At 34.2% G+C, this 21110-nt stretch overlaps 3 protein-coding genes across 3 annotated transcripts; 1 reads left to right on the forward strand and 2 right to left on the reverse strand.

Moving 5' to 3' along the window:
- Positions 1 to 1429: 1429 nt before the first annotated feature.
- LOC126676619 (bifunctional riboflavin kinase/FMN phosphatase-like) lies at positions 1430 to 7248 on the reverse strand. The gene is made up of 11 exons (XM_050370853.2): positions 6960 to 7248; positions 6774 to 6863; positions 6476 to 6665; positions 5132 to 5262; positions 4886 to 4955; positions 4208 to 4273; positions 3852 to 4003; positions 3701 to 3778; positions 3011 to 3141; positions 2278 to 2370; positions 1430 to 1687 (listed from the first exon to the last, which is right to left on the reverse strand). Exons 2-11 carry the CDS (start codon positions 6859 to 6861, stop codon positions 1589 to 1591), a joined length of 1098 nt encoding a protein of 365 aa, XP_050226810.1. The 5' UTR covers positions 6862 to 6863; positions 6960 to 7248; the 3' UTR covers positions 1430 to 1588.
- Positions 7249 to 8701: 1453 nt separating this feature from the next.
- LOC126676620 (protein CONSERVED ONLY IN THE GREEN LINEAGE 160, chloroplastic) lies at positions 8702 to 13104 on the forward strand. The gene is made up of 9 exons (XM_050370855.2): positions 8702 to 9126; positions 9539 to 9588; positions 9695 to 9773; positions 9877 to 9972; positions 10236 to 10316; positions 10446 to 10537; positions 11925 to 12017; positions 12515 to 12583; positions 12772 to 13104. The coding sequence occupies exons 1-9, from the start codon at positions 8806 to 8808 to the stop codon at positions 12905 to 12907; spliced, it is 1017 nt and encodes a 338-aa protein (XP_050226812.1). The 5' UTR covers positions 8702 to 8805; the 3' UTR covers positions 12908 to 13104.
- Positions 13105 to 14551: 1447 nt separating this feature from the next.
- On the reverse strand, positions 14552 to 19637 carry LOC126676614 (phosphoenolpyruvate carboxylase 2). Its single transcript, XM_050370847.2, has 10 exons — positions 19242 to 19637; positions 18290 to 18681; positions 18073 to 18157; positions 17723 to 17945; positions 17530 to 17633; positions 17332 to 17419; positions 17032 to 17186; positions 15824 to 16822; positions 15317 to 15703; positions 14552 to 15014 (listed from the first exon to the last, which is right to left on the reverse strand). The coding sequence occupies exons 1-10, from the start codon at positions 19407 to 19409 to the stop codon at positions 14718 to 14720; spliced, it is 2898 nt and encodes a 965-aa protein (XP_050226804.1). The 5' UTR covers positions 19410 to 19637; the 3' UTR covers positions 14552 to 14717.
- Positions 19638 to 21110: the final 1473 nt, after the last annotated feature.

Raw genomic sequence — 21110 nt, forward strand, 5'->3', positions numbered from 1 at the left:
ATTTATTTTAGTCTTATTTGCAAGAGTTGAAATATCAAGGTCCTACTACATGGATGAATTTGGGTTGATCCAACAAGGCAAAACCCATGCGAAGGCCCTTGTACTATACATGTTTTGTTCGAAAGGTCCCTATCGCAAAGTTTGTCACCTCTGGATCCTTATACTTGTCATAATCATTATTTTAAGGCCCTTTAGTGGATGGAATTTGGCAAGTGGAGCACACTCTCGTTAAATGAGAGTGTGCTGGAAAATTATTCTGATTTTTTAATTTTTTAATTCTTATAAATTATGCATAAAATACACACAAAATATAAAGACTTCTAACTACAATTTACCATTATCTTCTTCCTCTAAACCTCTAACAATACTTTTCAATGGCTATTTTTTTAACTCTGCAACTATAGCATCGTTCATAATTTCGGCTACTGAAGCACCAAAATTTTCGTTAGAATCTCTCCCTTTCTCCATTCTTTTCAACTTCTCTTTGTATTTTCTTTAGATCGTAGAAAAGGTGAAAACTTCCCCTAAACAAAATGCTGCTGATTTAAATTGTTTTGTCTTTATTCTTTGAGATGAGCAAATGATATTGGTTTGTTCTTCATTTCTAAGTCAAAATGACAATAACCAATTTTAATTGCAATTTTTAAGGCAAAGTTTTCACCTTTTCTACGATTTTTAAGTCAAAATCGATGTATGGCATATGAAAGGCAAAGATATTAGAGATTTCATCATTAATTAGTTTTCTCTCTTTTCTTTGGGTTTTTATTGTTTGATAAGTAAAGCAGGTGGGTATGTCTATTTACTAATATATAGATGACGAATTTTTTTATTGATTTGGTCTATAATTTAGATTTTGCTTATTGGGTGTTTAAATACTAAAATCTAAGATTTAAAGAACAAGTTGAAGTTTGATTTGGATAAATTAAGGATTGTTAAACGTTGAAGACTTTGAATTTATCAAGAAAATTGGTTATGGAAAAGTACCCAAAAATGTTACCCGATGAACAAGTTTGAATTTGAATTATCTATATTTATGGACAGATCCACTTTTTTCAGTTCTATGATTTTGATTATTGGGGAAGAAAACAAAGCACCTGTTCTTAAAGAGGAAGAAGATGGAAAAATTATCAATTGTGTCATTAAAATTATTTTGTTTTACTGTTTTGTATTAAATAACAATTCTAAATAAAAAAAACTCCTTAAGTTGTGATGCCACGTGTACTTTAATGTATAGAAAAAGATGCCATGCCATATTTTTCTGTTAACTAATGGAGAGTGTGCTCCACTTGCCAAATTCCATCCACTAAAGGGCCTTAAAATAAGGATTACGACAAGTATAAGGATCCAGACGTGACAAACTTTGGGATAGGGACCTCTCGAACAAAACATATATAGTATAGGGGCCTCCGCATGTAGGGTAGAGAAACAATTATACAATTCCAAGCAAACAGTACAATAATTTGGTTTTAAGTGTTCATATTCCACTCCATAGAGAAGAAGACTTTTTTCCCTTTATTTATACATCTTCAGCGAAAAAGACTTTTTTGTCCCTTCATTTATTTTAGTCTTATTTGCAAGAGTTGAAATATCAAGGTCCTACTACATGGATGAATTTGGGTTGATCCAACAAAGAACTTGCAATTGATTTGTATTCTTCAAAATTTACCACATCCATGGATGGAGTTTCCTGTTCATGTCAACATATCAGTACTTTATATAAAAACTGTACATATAAAATCGAACCAAACCAAAATTATAAGAATTTTAAATTAAACCAAACCGATCGGTTTATTTTTTGATTCAGTTTGGTTTTTCAGTTCGATTTGTACCAAAATAGAACTGTTACTGAACATTTTAAACTTCCAAAACCAAACCAACCTGAAATATAAAATAAAAATTGTAATGTCAAACCAAATCTGAACCAAATTTGCATTTTTGGTTTGGTTCGATATATGTGGGAAAATATTTGTATGAAGATTTATAGAATAAAATTTGGAACAATATAAAACACTTTCTTTTTAATTTTTTTGTTTATTCATTGACTACAATTTGAAGTTCAATCAAGATCTCATAATTCTGAAAATACTGCTTTCCAAGTTGATATACTATCCATTATTGGTGGAATTTTATAAAGGAAATAAATATTTTTCAAACAAACTATATTGTATAATGTATAGTATGAACATATAAATAATGGCTAATTTTATTCAATATGTTAGATTGATTATTATTTTTTTGAGAATAAATTGATGATGTATGCTTCAAGAAAGTGATTACCGAGTTTTTCAGTCCCCGGATGTAGCCAACAAGTACTATATGCATTTGCTGATCAGAAACTTCATCAGAATTGTCATCAAGTATGCATATCCTCTGCAAAACAAGATCTAATTAACCTTTAAAACTTAAAACTCATCGACAAACCAAAAGATAAGTAGTCTTAAATGGACAATAAGTCTAATCTTCTCAAGGATAATTTTTTTTTTAATATTGTCAAAGACTTGCCAACTTTGTATATATGATTGGAAGCCGTGTTTTGAAAACCGAATAGGTAGCCAAACTGGATGAGCCACTGGTTCATAGTTTGACCGGTCATATTGTTTCAATCAGTTGATCCTATTGATCCTTTTACTTTTTATTAATTTTAATTTTTTTATTAACAAAACTGGAATTTTGTCTATCCAACTGATCCGAAATCTGGCCAGACTGGTCAAAAAACCAATTAAAAACCAGGCAAATCTAGTTTGATAAGGATTTCTAATTTATTTCCCCTCCCGGACTGGATAACCATCCATTTTTAGGTTAAACCGGTCGAACCGGCAGGTCCTGTCCATTTCTAAAAACACTGATTGGAAGCTCAAATTTCCATCACACTAACAAACAAGGGAGTACTATATCTGATGACAAAAGAAGATGGACATGAAAGTCAAAATAAAACAACTCAAAGTCTTGCAAAAGGCACCAAGGCATAAAATATCTCAGAAAAAAATGAAACTGAAAATTAAAAACTTACAGTAGTTCTATCAGTTGAACATGAATAATGTCCAATGTGAACCAAAACCTTTAAGATTCTATGCATGCCACATTTAATCCAGCCAATGTACAGTCCTGAAACTTGGCAAGGAAGAGCTGATTTGCCTTCATCTGATATTACACATTTATTTGTTGTTTTAGTGACATACATCATTTATAAATTACAAGTATAATTGCAAAACCAGAAGCCTAGCCAGCCAAACAAATAGAATAAAATCAACTTTAACTTCTGCAAAAATATCAATCATTTTGCATACGGACGACCGACACATACACATTCACAAAGTTGAGGTCCCTAATCTCCTAAATGCCAAAGTAACCTAAAAGTGATGAAGCAAATCTCCTAGGCAACAAAAGAAACGCATATTAATTTTTATTTTCCCTTTAATCATGTTTAAAGGGGGTACACGTGTTTTATCCGTTTTAACATAAAACTAATCCACTATTCAAACCTACTTGTATTTAAATATAACCAGCTTAACTTTGCGTCGTGTCATGTTTAAAATTGTAAGACCTACGATTCTACATCTACCAATATTATGAGATTTACCACATTTATGGTGACAGTTTTTAAAAAGTGGAATTTGTGCTCTCTGTTATTTCTGCTACACCTACATCAAGCTGGTTGGTCATGCATGTGCGGTATTTGGAGAGTAGAGATTCTGCTTACATGAGACTTCAGTGACAAAGCCATTTATATATAGAATGCTGAAGTCAATTGGTTGGATTGGTAATGCATTAGAAATCCCTGCAATGCAATGGAATTGTTAGTGTAAGATTAAAGTATCTAAAAGAGATGGAAAAAGTAGTAGAAAACATACAGTCATGAAATGGTGGAAGACCCCATAGCTCAGGCTGGAATTCCAAAAGTGAATGAAGCACACTATCCGCCAACAAACAATATTCAGCCTCACTTTGAGATGGAATAGCCACTACCTTCATTTGGGCAGCCTTTGCAGCTTTGACACCAACACTGTCGAAAAGTCTAGGGTTAATTACTATTACCCCATGAGCTTAGGTTTGAATTACTCTAATCTCCCTCAAATTTAGAAAAATCACTATTTCCCCCTTGACTTTTGTGTTTTAAATAACTGAAACAAATCAACTACAGATGGAAATGAATCAACTAAGATACAACTAATTTCACAGGATATAAGCATTTCATAGCTTCACTTACCCAGAGTCTTCAATCACCAGGCATTTTGTAGCATCTACACCCATCCTCCTTGCAGCCTCTATGAATCTAGATATGGTCAAGTTCTTAAATGAATACAAATTATAAGTTTAACAGCAGAGGCAATATTTATTACATAGAATTTTCTATTTGACAATGCGTTGAAAGTAAGTACACTAGTGATTTAGAAGGCAACATGTCAAATGTGTTTCCCCATTTGAGGGAAGACCCGTTAAGGAACAAAAAGAAAGGGCAACATTATAATGCACATGATATTCTATCTGAGAAACCAATTCTACAATGTGTTAGTGTGATGGGCATTCTCAAATATTCTACCAAACTCCAACAATTAAATCCAGCTGAATTCAAGTCTATTTTCGAACTTCAAATTTAGAGTTGAGTCGAGTGACCACGAAACCTACAACATGGTGCGGAAACAAGTCAAATATGCTTATTATGGCATAAATTCGTGTACGAGTCAACATTAGCAAATGTTAATCCTCATCAGGGTTGTGCGGACGTTCGCCCCACCGGACGTAGTCAAGCTCGACAGCGTTTTGACTCAATTCAGCTCGATTACGCCCCCTAAATTAGGGATTACAGTTGTTGGACATGCAAACCTAAATAGTATTAATAATACAATAGAAATTATAGAATAGCTTGAGATTATAGAAATCTCACATGTCAGGCGACGGCTTCCCTGCTTTTACCTGGTCACTTCCAACAATTGTTGAGAAACACTCCTTCCAACCTTTACAAAAAATTTACACAATTAGGAAGGACAAAAAGCAAGAAAAGAAGAAAATGTTTCTACCGAGTATAAACATAAAATAGTAGTAGCAGCATCATGTGTTAACAGTAGCTAGAAACAAAAAGAAAGAGACCAAATGAAAAGCCTGAGATAATGTTGAAAGAAACAAAAAGAACCTGTTTGGCGAGAGATTTTTTCATTTATGTACTCTGTTAAAGAGTTTGAAGCAAGAGCAAATGGTACGCCATTCTCATAAAGATGTTTGATAAGCCGATCAGCACCAGGTAGAGCTTTCACATTCATCCACCTAAAAGAGCAATGTCTAAAGAATGTAAGAAGATATCTCAAACACTAATATGCTATATAAGAATGTTAATCATAATTAAATTTGTAATAATTAAAGCAATTACATTTTTTTCTGCTAAATCAAATAGTTTAGAGGATTCAATTCAAGATGAAATTTTGTCCGCGAGAAATGCACCCATAGAAACTCCAACAGCTAACTCTATACTGGCTTTATGGCATACTATGTTAGCACAGAAACAGAAACTTTCAAATGAAAAATGTTGAAACAGGAATCGGCAAAACAACATTTTTTATATGAAATATATATATATATATATATGTAAAGTTTCAGAATTTCATAGGCATTTACAAGAAAGAAACGGAACACTGAAACATAGGACTCAAGAAGTTTCCATGGAACATAGATGATATATAAAAAGGTCAGCCATTTCGTACTGGACTCCCTCTTCCCAAACTAACTGGTGTTTGTGAATTTAGCAGTACAAGGGGTTGTCATCTGGTATTTTCAATCATCATTTAGAAGGTTTAGTTTCAAAACAGTGATCTCTTAGAACATCAATGATTTAATAATCTGTAATTTGCTTTAATGACCCTTTATGTGCTAGACTCTAGTAACCACCTAATTAAGAATTTAATCATGCATTTAAGACAGAACACATAAGTTTTCTACAGCTACTCATAATTTTTGTTCATAGAAAGTGCTAGAATTGTTGGAGAAAACCTGAACCTTCAAGCATACAGAATACAGAAAAAGAAATCTCATAACCGATAAGCCTTTTGATCAAGAAAATATTCTTGATAATAACTTACGAGGATTTCTAGCTGCATATGCTGGTGTGTCTAGCCTATGTTGCACATAAACTTGTCAATACATTTTGGTGGGTCGTTTTCGTTTCCCGAAATGCTTTTGAAACTCGAAAACTTTATATTTATAGGCTATTCTTGTAATGTTTCGCTATTTTTCGTTTATAACGTTTTCCATCTCAATATTTCCGTTTCCATATGTAACATAGGGTCTAGCACATTATTACTTTCAATAAAGACACGAATTCAATATAAGAAACACAAACTACTAAACAAATCAAAGACAAATAAACGGTTTAAACTAAATACATTCATCTAAACATAAAATTAAGCCCCAAATGGAATTCAGGACAGGAAGAAAAACATGTAATCAAACAAAACTATGGCACATCTGTTATAATAAAACTTACTTTGCAAGATACATAGGCATGATTTCATGAATGAATTGATCGGGTGTTAATGGAAGGTCATAATCCTTAACAATGGCAATTGCTGACACTTGAAGAGTCATTCCTAACTGCTTCTTACTTTCCCTTGCCTTGTCCAATTGTTTCCCATATTTTGCCAAAAACTCTTTGAAAATATCTTTTGTAGCCGTCTCTAGACAAAATAAACAAACAAAAGAAACTCATTAGGACTAAACTGTGCTGAAAACTAAAACCAAGGGACAATTAGTAATTTAAAGAAAAGTATAAATTAGAGAGAGACCTGAGTCCAAAAGGGTACCGTCCAAATCAAGTATAACAGCAACAATTTTAGTAAGTCCAGTGGAAGATTTAGCCTCGGAAGAGCTCATAGCTGAAATACAAATACAAAATATGAAGTGTTGATGTAATGCATGAGCATATGAATATATAAAAATTAAATACTTTGTAAAGAAGAATCAATACTTACATGCAAATGAAAGGAAGATTCTAACAGCATTGTTCTTTGTGCTTCATAGCGTAAAGGGTTTGAGTGGAAGATTCTGATTAATGCAAATTGAAACTATGCTTGATCCTCAATTTTTCCATCGATACCATATCTACTGCTCCAATTACTGGACCTTGGCTTTGTTCAATACTAACTGTTACACTGAAGGGTGAGCATTTGGTTCGGTTGAGTATCCGAATAATCCAATCTCAAACGGAAAATTCAAGGGCAAACTTTTTGAGAAAACAACCAACCTTGACAAATTAATAACAAAGCATTAATTCGCCCCTCAACTTAGCACGAAATATCAAAAGATTCATTTTAAAAGTTTTGGCTTAAGGTCTGAAAAACTACCGACCTTTTAATTTTTTTTAAATAGCACCTCACTTTGTAATTTTTTCAATAGCACCCTATTTTGTATTTTTGGCTTTTAATAGCACTCTAAATTAAAAAATTAGATGATTTGATTACTAGAAGGATGAAAATTTTCAAAAAAAACTAATTTTAAAGGTGAAATCATACTTTTTCCTACTTGGACACTTTTAAACAAGTTCTTTTAACTTAAAAAAATTCAAATAAGTCCTCGATAAATGAGTTTAATTTGATGATTTATGGTGCCATTGAAAGTTAAAAATACAAAATAGGGTAAAATTTACTGTTTTACAAAGTCGGGGTACTATTGAAAGCCAAAAATACGAAATAGGGTGCTATTGAAGAAATTACAAGGTGAGGGTGCAATTGAAAAAAATTTGAAAGGTTGGTAGTTTTTCAGACCTTAAGCCAAAAGTTTTTGAGTCAAATTATATCAAAGTGCATCAAATAAGCTACTCCCTCATTCTCGCTCACTCTCAACCCGCGTTTAAAACACATTTTTTTTATAAAAAATCTAATATAAAAAAATGAACAAAGAAACAATTTGGCATAAAATATCAAATAAGTCATTTTCGCAGTTTTTGGTACAAATAAATTCAAAACTTACGTTTTCGTATTAAAAAAGCCCCTCAAAAAATGAGTTTCTTAATTTCATTTAATTAATTATAATTAATTTTATTTTAATTAAAATTTTAATTAAAATTTTAATTAATTTTAATCTAATTAAACCTTTAATTAATCAAAATCATTAAAAAATAGTCTGCCACACTGAAACTGTTCATCTTCGTTCATCCTCTTTGGGTTGAACTGTTTTGTTCATCTCCAAGAGGATGAACTACTGTTGTTCATCCCCAAAAGGATGAACGGCTGCTATTCATCCCTAAAAGGATTCGTTCATCCTTTTGAGAATGAACACTCAAAGAGGATGAATTCAAAAGGATTCACTCATCCTCTTTGAGGATGAAAAAGAGAGAGAAATTATAAAAAAGTATTTATATTTTTATATGTATTTTTTTGATATATGAATTTTTAAAACAATAAAAGTTATAATGAAAAATTAATATGATTAAATATTAATTTGTAAAATAAATTAAATACATGGATTTTTTTTACCTTTTTATTGTTTTAAGTGGAGAGTGAAACTCACTCGAGGGGTGAGAGTGGACAAGAGCTGAAGAAGGGTCCTTTTGATAAAACAAAAAGCACAAATTTTAGGTCTGTGTATTAAAAGCTGCGGAAATGATTCATTTGATATTTTGTGACAAGTTGAGGGGGCTATTTGATCCTTTATTCATAAAAAAATCAAGAACCGTGCGAGAAAATGATAGGCGTGTGAAACAGAAACCACAGTGCCACCACCACCACTTCAGTAAGTAGCTACTAATAATATCTAACCAACACTTCGTTGCATTCCAACTGCCTCTTCTTCTCAGCTTTATCCCCTCCATCAACTCCGATGGCAATTCTAAACTACATTTCAGCAACTTCAACAACGCCACCCATTCCCCAGGACTCTTCAACTCCACAGCTACCCAACCCAAGACCCACCAAAATTATACTGCCCAACAAAAAGCCTATGAAATGGTCTACCGGAATGGCACCGGGAGATTACGGTGGCCCACCCACCACCACCAAGCTCAGAAAGTACTGGGGTGGTGAAGGTGAAGACCCTTTAACCTCTGATGAATATATTTGGAACAAAGATTTCATGAGCCGAATGAAGCGTTTGATTCAGGACCCGGATTTGTCTTCTCTTCAACAGCTCCCTTCTGTTAAGGTTTTCATTAATTCTTGCACTTCTGTAGTTGTTATTGGTAATTAACGCAAAAAGATCCAATTTTTCATACAACTTAAAAAATTTAATCTTGTGTTTTATTAATTTAGGGGGTAATTTTAAATAAATTCTTAAAGTATACCTGTTTTCCAATCTAAGAACTTTAATGTGTCAAAGTTTTATTTTTTTTCAATTCGATACATATGCTCACATGACATACATGACACTCATTTGGTGTGATTTTTATGGGGTGGACATCATTTCGGCAACCACGTCATTGTATTACGATCTCGCGTATTGAATTGAGAAAAAATAAGACATTAACATTACCCCATTAATTTATATTCCAAGTTTTGTTCTTTTTAGTGCCTTTTATGTTTTTTATTGAAGTTGATTCTGTTTTCCATGTCAACAGGAAAAACCTTCTGGATTTCTAAGTTTGAACAGAGTCATGAGTCTAGACAAGTATGTATCCTCATGAACAACTAATGCTAAGTTAAATTTGCTTCCTTTAAGAACACCATTTGCTTTTAGTTTACACTTTTCACACCCTTTATGTGCATGATCTCAGTTTGGAAGTTGATATGAGTAAAGAGCTTATGCAGACTCCGAAAGTGGTGCCACAAGTGTCGGATAAGGTCGTAACCAAGGTAAGATGAATGCTTTTGATCTTGTATTTGAGCTGGAGATGTTAGGTAACTCATAAACTAATGTCTTTTTTTATCCTGGTTTGGGTAAATGTAACGATTTCAGGGTGGTGACACTATTCGTAAAAAATGGAGATTGGCGCCAACACGCCGTGAGCAGGATAAGTGGGATAGAGCAAATAAAGCTGCAACAGGAGGCACCGTAAATTCCTCACTTGATACATTATTAGTTTCAGTATTGCTGCATAATCTTACATGTTAATCCGATTAAATTTTATTGGTGCATTTCGTACTTTAAAACCCTTTATTATGCTAAATTTGTTTTACCGTCTTGCTAAGCTTTCATGACCTTATTTATTTTTTGGGTTGACATTTGGAAAAGGATTTTTCTCATCTTAACCCATTTGTTTTCCTTTAGTTGGAGATTGCTTTTCAACTTTGGGTTCTGATTTCCATGTTCTATAGGAAGTGCTGTTGAGGGAAGTAAGGAAGCCTCGAGGAGATCCTGCAGTGTTGGCTGCTCAATCAAGGGAGCAATATATTAAGGTATTTTACCTCTGGTAATGTACCAATTTTTAATTAATTTGTCCTCTCTAAGATCTGCATATTAAATCATTACAATCATGTCTTGTGCTGCTTCTGATACGGATGATCTTTTTGTCTCCTATTTTGCAGATAAAGAAGAAGTTGCAGATTCTCACATTTGGTATAGGTGGCGTTGGCTTGGTTTCAGCTTATGTTTCCTATTCTCCTGAAATTGCAGCTAGGTAAACAATTCACTTGTCAAGTTGAACCTTCAAGTATATCTCATGTAACCTAATACTGAATTGTTTTCTTCTTACATTTAGAAGCATAGAGAAGAGCCTTATGTAAACTTTATTAAATGTTAGGTAAACTGCAATGGATTATGATGACATATAGTTTCATTTCTGTTACATTCTTTCTATTCTAAATTAGTAGAACTGCTATTCGAATATAGAGGAATTAGACTGATAAAGATAAGCTTTTAAAACCTGAAACGAAATGAAAAACTTGACAAAAATTGGAAGTAAGACTGTATCAACTTGGATATTTTGATTTATTGACATCTAGCTACTCAATTGAAAAATTACATCACCAACGACTCCAATGGGAATCAATTATCATTTTATTCCTTGGAACTGCATTCTCATGGTATAGAGTTCATTGAGTTATTCTCCTCCAAATGGAAATGAACTTGTAGTTAAGTTTCATCATGCTCGATGAGATGGCAGAGAAGTACTCCCTCCGTCCCAATAGAGTTGTCCACTTTGAAAAATATTTTTGTCCCAAAACTCTTGTCCACTTTCAAAAAGTAACTAACTTTTACACTCAATTTTCCTTTATTAACCCTATTTAAAATCTACTAATGAGTAAATTGAAAGTAAATTGCAAGTGGACCCTATATTAAATAGGGGTATGACAAGAAAAGTGAGGAATTTTTTACAAAATCCATAAGCAATAATTGCTTTTCTTAAACTGTGTGATAAAAGCAAAGTGGACAACTCTATTGGGACGGAGGGAGTACATCTTTATCTCCACTTTAGAAGAATGAGACTATGGCAGATGCTTAAGTGCAGTAGTGCAGTTAAATTTCTCTGCAAAGAGAAAATGAATACCAATTTTGCTTTCCGAACTTTCATTCAGTTCTATGCCTGTTGATTTTCTTGAACAAGCAATGCAGGACTACTGATCACATGCACTTGTTTTTTTCATTCAAAATCATTAATTATATGGTACAAAATTGTGGTAAACTCAGCTATAGCATGAGCAAACCTCTTCTATAGTACTCTTTTAAGTCTTACAGTTCCATTTCTGATAATTTGCTTCGTCTTATTTAGGTGTTTTAAGACTCTAGATGCTACCAATTTCTTATTCCCAAACTAGGAATTCAGCTTATCGAGCCGAGTATATGGAAGCTCGAGCTCGGCTTGATAATTAACTCGACTAGCTCGAACTCGATCTCGACTCAATAACAGTTCAGTCGATTTCGAGTATTTTTCGAGTCAATCCCAAGTAGCTCGGGAGTTGGCTCGACTCGGTTACACCCCCTAATATCACGCCAATCAGTATTGTTTTAGACAGCAATTTCATTTTTTATGATATTATAACATTGAATTTATTTTCCACATACAGCTTTGGAGCTGGACTACTTGGATCTATAGTCTACATGCGTATGCTTGGCACCAGTATAGATGCAATGGCAGATGGAGCCAGGGGCCTTATCAAGTATGTATAACAGACATTTTCTTTTTAATACGCTAGATTTTAACATCCTCGATGTCTTTCATGTTATCATCTCTAATTTAATAACCTGATTTAATAATCGATAAGAATCTCAGTATGGGTCGTTCTTATTGAATGTACATAAAAACTAAAACTTTACCTAGTATTTGCTTGTTGGGATGTTTTTGAGTTTCAAAAGCAATGAAGCACTCCAAGTTTTAACCGTTCGTTTTCTCTCACGTATGATGTCATTTTTCCTTGTCAATTTTTCTGAAGAGTGTTTTCCATGAAACAATCTATCTCAAGCGCCCCAGATAACAAAAGTGCAAAACTGATATGTCTCACGGAAATATTATTATTCTATATGAAACAAAAGGAGTCTGTCTCCTCTCGTTCCGCTTCACCTTGATATAAGTACTATATAAAGAATCGTTAACGTTAAAAAAACGCGATTTACAAAGTTGCTGCATAAGAATTATATGCTATATTTTTTCCTGCAGAGGGGCAATTGGGCAGCCGAGGCTTCTGGTACCTGTTGCTCTGGTCATGATTTATAACCGGTGGAATGGGTAAGCGGTTCTCAATCACACTATTTGGGCATTTCTTTTGCTCATGTGAAAACTTTCCATATCATGCTTCAAAAAATGTTTACTTTCTAATACGCTGCGTATCATTTCTTTCTGACTCATCACATTTTTTTCAGCTGGTGTGCTATGAATAGTCTTAATTTTGTGCTGATAATATTATTTGGATGCAGAATACTTGTTCCAGAATATGGTTTTATGCACTTAGAATTGATACCGATGTTAGTAGGATTTTTCACATACAAGATTGCGACTTTCGTACAAGTGATAGAGGATGCAATTACCGTGAATGTAGAAAAGGCGAGTTAAAGATGAATTCGTATAATGCAGGAGAGATCACTTTTAACACAGTTGCAGAGACAAGCATCACCATGTATATGATGGCATTCAAAACAATCTGCAATGCAAAAATTTGATGCATTATCTGCTAATGTATTCTTTAAAAAGAAAATATCCAAATTTGTATATGATTTAAAGAGCTTATATTTAAGTTCCTCTCACGACTACTAGCTAACCTGCTTACTTTTGTGCTCTCCAAACCCCATCAGCTCTTAAAAGTTCAAAACAAACCTTGGCTGTTCTGATTTTTTTTGCTATCGACGACAGGAAAAATAATTTTTATATTTTTGGCTATCATCAACGGTAAAAAAGTTTGATTATTTTTTATACAATTTCTCTTATCAATTATAATAAAAATTATATTATTGCCACTTTTTGAATATTAGTTTCAATATTAAAAATTCGATCGGGATCTTTCAATAACAAAAATAAAGTTATTTGGTCATACATGCATTTACATTTCTATAATAATTTTATTGATTTATTAGTATTTTAATTAAATATTGAGATTTTTAGTTATCATCTTCAATGAAAATTTATTATCTTTGTTTTTTATTTTTTTGGACTGAGGTTCATTTTATCTTCTAATTTGACCTTTAAATTTTTTATATAATCTAGGGTAATTGATTTCGAGAATTACTTAACTTTCAATTTTTTTTATAACAGTCACTAAACTTTAATTTTTTTTCTTTTTGGTCATTAAACTTTAATTTTTTTTAAATTCTGATTTTTCCGGTAAAAATAGCTTAGGTGGCAGTCGGAATTTATTTTTTTACCTGAAAACTTGTCATGTATGCATAATTTAGCGTAAAAATTCGTTGTCAAAATAAAATTATATAGGGTTAATGTCATAAAAATTCACCAACTTTACACGTTTTTTCATTTTAATCACGTAGTTTAAATTTTCTCATTTTCATGCACGAACTAACACTTTTTCTCAAATTCATGCACAGTGATGAGGTGTCACGACTCCATTGGTGTAATTCGCTGAGATGAAGTTCATTTTACACCAATGAATGAGTGCCACCCCAGCGCCGTGCATGAATCTGGGAAAAAGTGGTAGTTCGTGCATGAAAATGAGAAAATTTAAACTGCGTGATTAAAATGAGAAAACGTGTAAAGTTCGTGAGTTTTTTTGACATTAATCCAATTATATATATGTGATAAATATTCAAAGTAAAAGTAGCAAAATCTTACATGTCAAATTATGTCTGCCACCTATGTACTTTCGTTGGGGGAAAACAAAATGAAAAAAAAAATAGAAAATTCAGTAACCATTACAAAATGAAGGTTCAGTGACCTTCGTAATTAATTACCCGACAATCCCAAAGTAATGTTGTGTATATTCTTTCTCAACCATTCCGCTCCATGTCAAGTCGGTAAAAATACATTCATAAGTTTTGTAACTGCTTTCAAATTTTTAAATTTCAAAAAAATATATGCTCTTGAATCTTGACCTGAAAGTGAATCTTCTTGTGGGAAAATGTAAGACTTCAATTAGATTTAGATGTCATTTTAACTGTTCAGTTTAACGGGTAAGCAACAACTCTGACCAAATTCAGACATATGCTCTTTTCATTAAATAGTTGAATAGTAATCAAACCATTTTGATAGTATTTTATAAGATTATATATATTTTTTCCAAGTAATCATGCTTTATTTTATAATTTTACATAAAATTATACAATAATTTATAATCGAACTCCTTGAGGAGAATTTATTGATGTTGTTCAGACATAAAATAAGTACAAATCTCACATATTAATAAGATAGACACTCCTTAACCTGTGTTCTGCATCCCAGCAGCAATGCCCTTCATGGTCAGAATGATGGTGTCTTCCAAACCGGGAGCGTACTCGCTTCTTGGATTAAGCTTGACGAGCTCTGCAGCCGGTTTGCTTGATTCCATGTAGTCTTTCGACAAGTGTGGTCTTAATGTCACATTGTACTCCGGATCGCGAATCCGCTTCAGAGTGTATGCTTGGCAGACATTAAGGGTTGTAATATAGGCATTACGAAGACTAAGCCTTTGCTTCAAGTATGGGTCTCCTTCAAGAAGATCTTTATGCCCAGCAACCTACAGAAATACCATAAACTTTCATCAACACAGGCATACCTCTGTTAGGCCCTGAATGATACGCAAACTTTGTCGTGTGTTTCAATTTGATATCAAAGTTTCATTTAGTATCAAAAAAGCATCAAAAGATTAATTTTTATTTCAAGTCAAAAGTACTTCAAATTTTCAAATCAAAATTAGTCTATGTGGAGCTGGTGACCACATCATATGACTAGTGATATGTGGACTAACATGACAACCAACATAACATTATATTCTAAAAATATATTTCACCTGTCACCATAGCTCAACTCTTAACATACCTGTAGGAGAAGGTTCTTTGTATCTTGATAATGCTTTCTGAGGCGCTCTCCAAATGGCTGCAATTCTTCAGACACTAGGAGCTTGTCATATAAGGCAGCTATTCCGGGATCACCCTTGGCAAACACCATTTCAATCAAGTCGATTGTGACCCTAAAGAAGGGCCATTGATTGTACATCTCACGAAGCATATGAAGATTCTTTATGTCTTTCTTGATCACATGCTCAAATGCAGCCCCGAATCCGAGCCACACTGGTAGATGGAATTTTGTCTGAGTCCACGCGAAGATCCAAGGGATTGCTCGAAGTGATTCGATTCCGCCACTTGGCTTCCTTTTTGAGGGTCGACTTCCGATGTTCATGCGACCGTACTCCAACTCTGGTGTGGCCTGAAGCATATTGGTTCCGAATATTAGAGGAGGTACGCAATATCAATTTTGTAATCCGAAGAATAGTGAAGAATTATGAGAAAAATTAACTTGGCGAGAGTGAAGGTGCAGAATACTTACAAGGCGGAAATACTCGACAAAACGCGGTTCTTTAAAGACTATAGAACGATACTCCTCAGTGGCAATAACTGCCATCTCATCCATGAGTGTCCGCCATTCAGGCTTTGGCGAGACCGGGGGATGCATTCCATGCTCAAGTGTGGCTGCTGTGAAACGCTGGAGCGTTCTGAAGCATAAGTGCTCCTCTCCGAAGGACTGTTCGATAACTTCACCTTGAACAGTCACACGGAGCGATCCATGAACAGTTTCTGGCGGTTGAGATAAGATAGCAAGATGAGTGGGTCCTCCTCCTCGTCCAACTGTTCCTCCTCGTCCATGAAACATTGTTAGTTTCACTCCATACTGCTTCGCTACCATCACAAGCTCTTCTTGAGCCTTATACAACTGCCAGGCCGCAGATAGACGCCCGGCATCCTTTCCTGAATCCGAGTACCCAATCATGACTTCTTGCTTCCCATTGATGCGGTCTCTATACCAGTCTATTGAGAAAAGACGGGACACAGCAGCAGGAGCAGTTTCCAGATCAGCAAGCTTTTCAAACAACGGAACAACCCTCAATGGTTCTTTAACATGGCATTCGCGCTGTAAGAGCTCAACGGCAAGCACATCAGACGGTGCTGTAGCCATTGAGATAATATATGCACCAAAGTTGTCCCTAGGAAGTTCTGCTATAACGTGAAATGTGTCTAAAACATCGGCAATTTCCTCTGTTTTAGGAAGATCAGGGCCGAATAGGGGACGCTTGCCCCTGAGCTCCGATAAGAGCCATTCCTGCCTACGCTCTTCAGACCATTCTCGGTAAGATCCAATCTCTAAATGCTCTGTGATAGCATCAAGAACATCGGTGTGCCTTTCAGATTCCTGCCGGATGTCAAGCCTCACAAGTGAGAGCCCAAAGGTAGAAACCTGGCGTAAGAAATCAAGAAGGCTCCCGTCTGCTATTGGTCGATCCCCGCTAGAGCATAATGATCTGTAACAGAGTTCAAGAGGCTCCAAAAACTGCAGGAAACAAAAAAATATAAACTCAATATATTTCATTCACCGATCTTCACGCTTGTGCACTTCTCATTTAATTCATTTTTTTTTCTTCAACCTTCTTAGTATGAATTAGGCTTAGTTTCCTAAAAAAATTCACCTAAAGACAGATTTAAACTCGATGCAAAAATTATAATGTCATAAAAGGAAAAAATATTCGATAAAGCACAGACCTGCTCGACATTAGTAAAAATCACTTCATCAGGAATATCAGAAATCCCATTGGTTAATAATTGACGAGAGCGTTCACGGGTATTGTAAAGCTTGTCTCTTATATCACCAAGAACAACACGATAAGGCTCATTTGGAGGGATCTGTTTCCAAAATTCTGTATGCACAATCATGCAGAATTAGTAGTAGATAAATAAAGAAGTAGTTTGATAGAATAAATATCAGAGGGAGATAGGCAGTTAGTTGAAAAAACTTCCAACACATTAATATTAATTTGACATCGAATATGTTTTGATATATACCTATGTAATGTTTGGCATCTTTCCTTGTAGTCCTGTGAAGTTCATCCGCACGAACACGGAGTTCTTCATTACACCGCCACATAGATAACTGCATATAAAGCCATTTAGGGATGGCATATATCATTCTCAAATAGGATAAAAAGGAAAACAGCAGAATTATATAAAGTTCAATAATTGCTGTAACTATTTCTCTAATACCTCAAACATAAGATCCTCTATTTGAGAGACATACAAGTTGGCCGCCATCATTCTAGCCAATAAGCAAACATCCCTTGTAACTTCAGGAGTTACTCGAGGATTTCCTGAAATTCGACATCGTAGATTAACAACTAATTAAGGATACAAGAAATGTACTGAGCAGATAACTACTTGATGTAACAAAGAAACAGACCATCACGATCTCCACCCATCCACGAGGAGAATTGGATGAGAGGAGCATTATAAGGAACACGCTCATTTATCCCAATATTCTTCAAAGCTGTGTCTACACGGCGCAAGAACTTTGGGACACCCTTCCATATAGTCTCGTGGAAGTAGCTCATTCCGGCTCTCATCTCATCTTGTGGAGTCGGAGGAGTCCTCCGAATCTCATCTGTACGAAAAGCAGCTTGAATCTACAAAAGACGAAAGAAATGTAACTTGCGTAGACTTTCACACAATCTTGTTCTACAAAGTTATGAATATTATTTGCCAGTTGATCCTCATGAAGATATTACAAAAACAGCATTGTCATGAGCATACCTCCCTTTGCAAGGCCTCGTCAAGTTCCTGCTTATCATCTGGTGTAATATCTTTGGCATACAATTGAGACAAACAGTTCCGGACCCTGAAAAGTAACCGGCATATCTAAGCCAACTATTGACCCATTGCTAGTCTAAAATGTGATGACTCCATAACAAAAATAAGCATGACAAATTATTCTTCGGTAATTCAGACACAGATAAACCAGAATTCAAACCTGGCGTGCTTCTGAAGCAAAGATCTACGGACAGACTGAGTAGGATGTGCAGTTAAGACTAAATCCACAGTCTGGTTCTTTAAGGCATCAAAAACTTCTTCAGGGGATTTCTTTAAGTCCACGACAAGCCTCCTGAGAGTCTCTTCGATGTCTGATTCAGTTGTTGCTGATGCCTCATCAGCAAAATCTCCTTTCTTTAGTTTGATTCTTCGCCTATAAGCAATTTGAACTTCCTCAGCCAGGTTAGCCAAGTTAAGCATATGAGCAAATGATTTTGCAACAACAATTGAATCCCCTGGGTCCAAACTGGTCAGCACTTTCCCAAGTTCCTCTAACTTCTGAGGATCACGTTTGCCTTCATACTCAGCTGAAACTTCGTAACAGTCTTGAACCTTTACCATAAACAATTGAAAATGTCATCAGTAAACCGTCAGTCAAACATGAATGAGGCCTTGTTTCAATGAATCATGAGCAAGAAGTCAGTTCATTTCTTATGTGACCACTTATATTTGAGAAAGTTTCACTGTTATGGTACCTGAACTTCTTTCTCTCCTCCAATGCGGTACGTCTATTTTCAAATTGTAACTAGAATATAACTGAACTATAATTGTATAACAGTAAAATACCTTTCATTAATGAATCTTCATATTTGGTAAAAAATGAGTGACATGGCAGGTACATTTGACAAAAAAAGTTTTTAATCTAACTATACACATCATAATTCAACGCCACATGGCACCATAAAATACCATACATGATTACCCGCCACAAAAAGTTTATTAACAGATAGTACTTTAACATTATCAAATTATAGTTAAGTTCAGATACTTTTTAGTGAGAAATTGAAACAGAAGTAGCTAGTACACCGGAAGAAAGAAGAAAGTTGAGGTATCTCAATGAAAATTTCTCAAGAAGTTGATTAAAAAAAGGAGGGAAATTAATGCAAGCATACCGTTTCTCTAATATCCTCGCCATGCAAATCCTGCAAGATATCAAGAAACCTGTCAAGCAACAGAGCATCATACTCCACCAACTTATCATCCTCCGATACTTTTCGTGGCGCCAGTAGTCTGAGCTGTGCATCTATGGACGCCATCTTCTCTAAATTGCGAGCAGCCATATCCAAGTAGCTTACTGTAGTATAGTTTGTGTTGGTTTAGTTATTTATGAGTAAGTGAGGAGCTGGAAATGAATATGCTGAATTTAAAGTCGTATTTTATTAGTAAATTAAAGAGAGAGAAAATGAGAAAGTTGATAGCGAAAGTGAATCCCGTGATACCCACATAGTATAAGAGGGTTTAGTTGAGAGGTTGATAAAGATGATAGTTTGTCTGACCTTTCAACACGAGTAGGAGACTCTTTTTTTCATAATTTAAGCTTTTCGAAGGAACTAGACCTTTGAATCACGAGAGGGTACGCTTCTCCAATGGGCCCGATACCTCGGCCCATCCAGGTCCACCCTGCTTTCCCCAGGCTTGGTTAATACTTTAAAGGAAGTATATATATAATTGGTCAAATGTTGTAAAAAGGCCAAACCTTTCACAAAAGTTTCACAAAAGTCCTGACCTTTCAATTTTGTCGATTTTGGCCAAAAATTGATTATTTGGTTTCACAAAAGTCCTGACCTTTCAATATTTGGCATGCCACATAGGCGTCACATAGGCTCCACATAGGCAAATTGAAATCAAATTAAGAGTTGGCCACAATTGAAACCAAATAATTTGTTTTTGGCCAAAATCGACAAAGTTGAAAGATCAGGACTTTTGTGAAACTTTTATGAAAGGTTTGGCCTTTTTAAGACATTTGGCCTATATAATTTAGGGATTTTTAGACAAATACCTATCAAACATCTAATTATTCTCAAAAATACATTTTGACCAAAATTAGTTAAAATTTACGGATTGACAAAAAAAATTTACAAAAATATTTTTTTCATTTGCAAAAATACGATTTCAGTTTACTAATAGTTTACTAACGGTTTACTAAACATCTGTTCACTGTAAATTCACTAATAGTTTACTAATGGTCTTCTATCAGTTTTCTTAAAAATCAAATTACTATTTTTTATTTTTAAATTATAAAATATTAAAATAAATTATTATTTAATTTACTAAAATTATTTGTGTACCAGTAGTACACCATTATTACAAATACACAAGTGAAAAAAATACATAAACAATCAAGAGTATCGTTAAAAAATAATTATGAATTTACCAACAGTTACCTTAAGGTTTACTAACAGTATTACTGAAACTAAAATTACTGGTTTACTATTAGTAAACCATTGGTAAACCAACAATAAAAATATTACAATCATAAATTACAAAATAAAATCGCAAAACATAATGCGTTTGATTTTTCTCTTTCGGAAGAGACTCCATTTTTTTTTTTCAATTCGAATCTCTCTGTTGTAGCATCATTGGAACGAAGAGTTTCATTGAATTGTGACTTCATACTCTTAATTTTTGCCTACATCAAAAAATGAATTTGAAGCATCATGATGAAATAGAAGTAGAATAGGTCTTACCAAGAAAATGAGAAACCAACAGTTGGACATTAATTTACAATCAGCACTTTAACAAAGCTCTGAATTAACTAAAATGGGAAAAGGAAAATAATTTTCAACAGAAATACATCAACGGAAGGAAGTCTTATTACAACATTCTTCCTTATCTGCAATATCACAAATCAAATACCTATTGCAAGGCAAAATTAGGTTAAATTCGAGTTCAATTAAACCAAAAAATCTAACCATTTGGAACTGGAAACAGTAAAAATAACAACAACATTAGAGTAAATTCGATTTCAATTAAACGAAAGG

The sequence above is a fragment of the Mercurialis annua genome, linkage group LG4 (genome assembly GCF_937616625.2).
Source record: "Mercurialis annua linkage group LG4, ddMerAnnu1.2, whole genome shotgun sequence".
Classification (NCBI taxonomy): domain Eukaryota; kingdom Viridiplantae; phylum Streptophyta; class Magnoliopsida; order Malpighiales; family Euphorbiaceae; genus Mercurialis; species Mercurialis annua.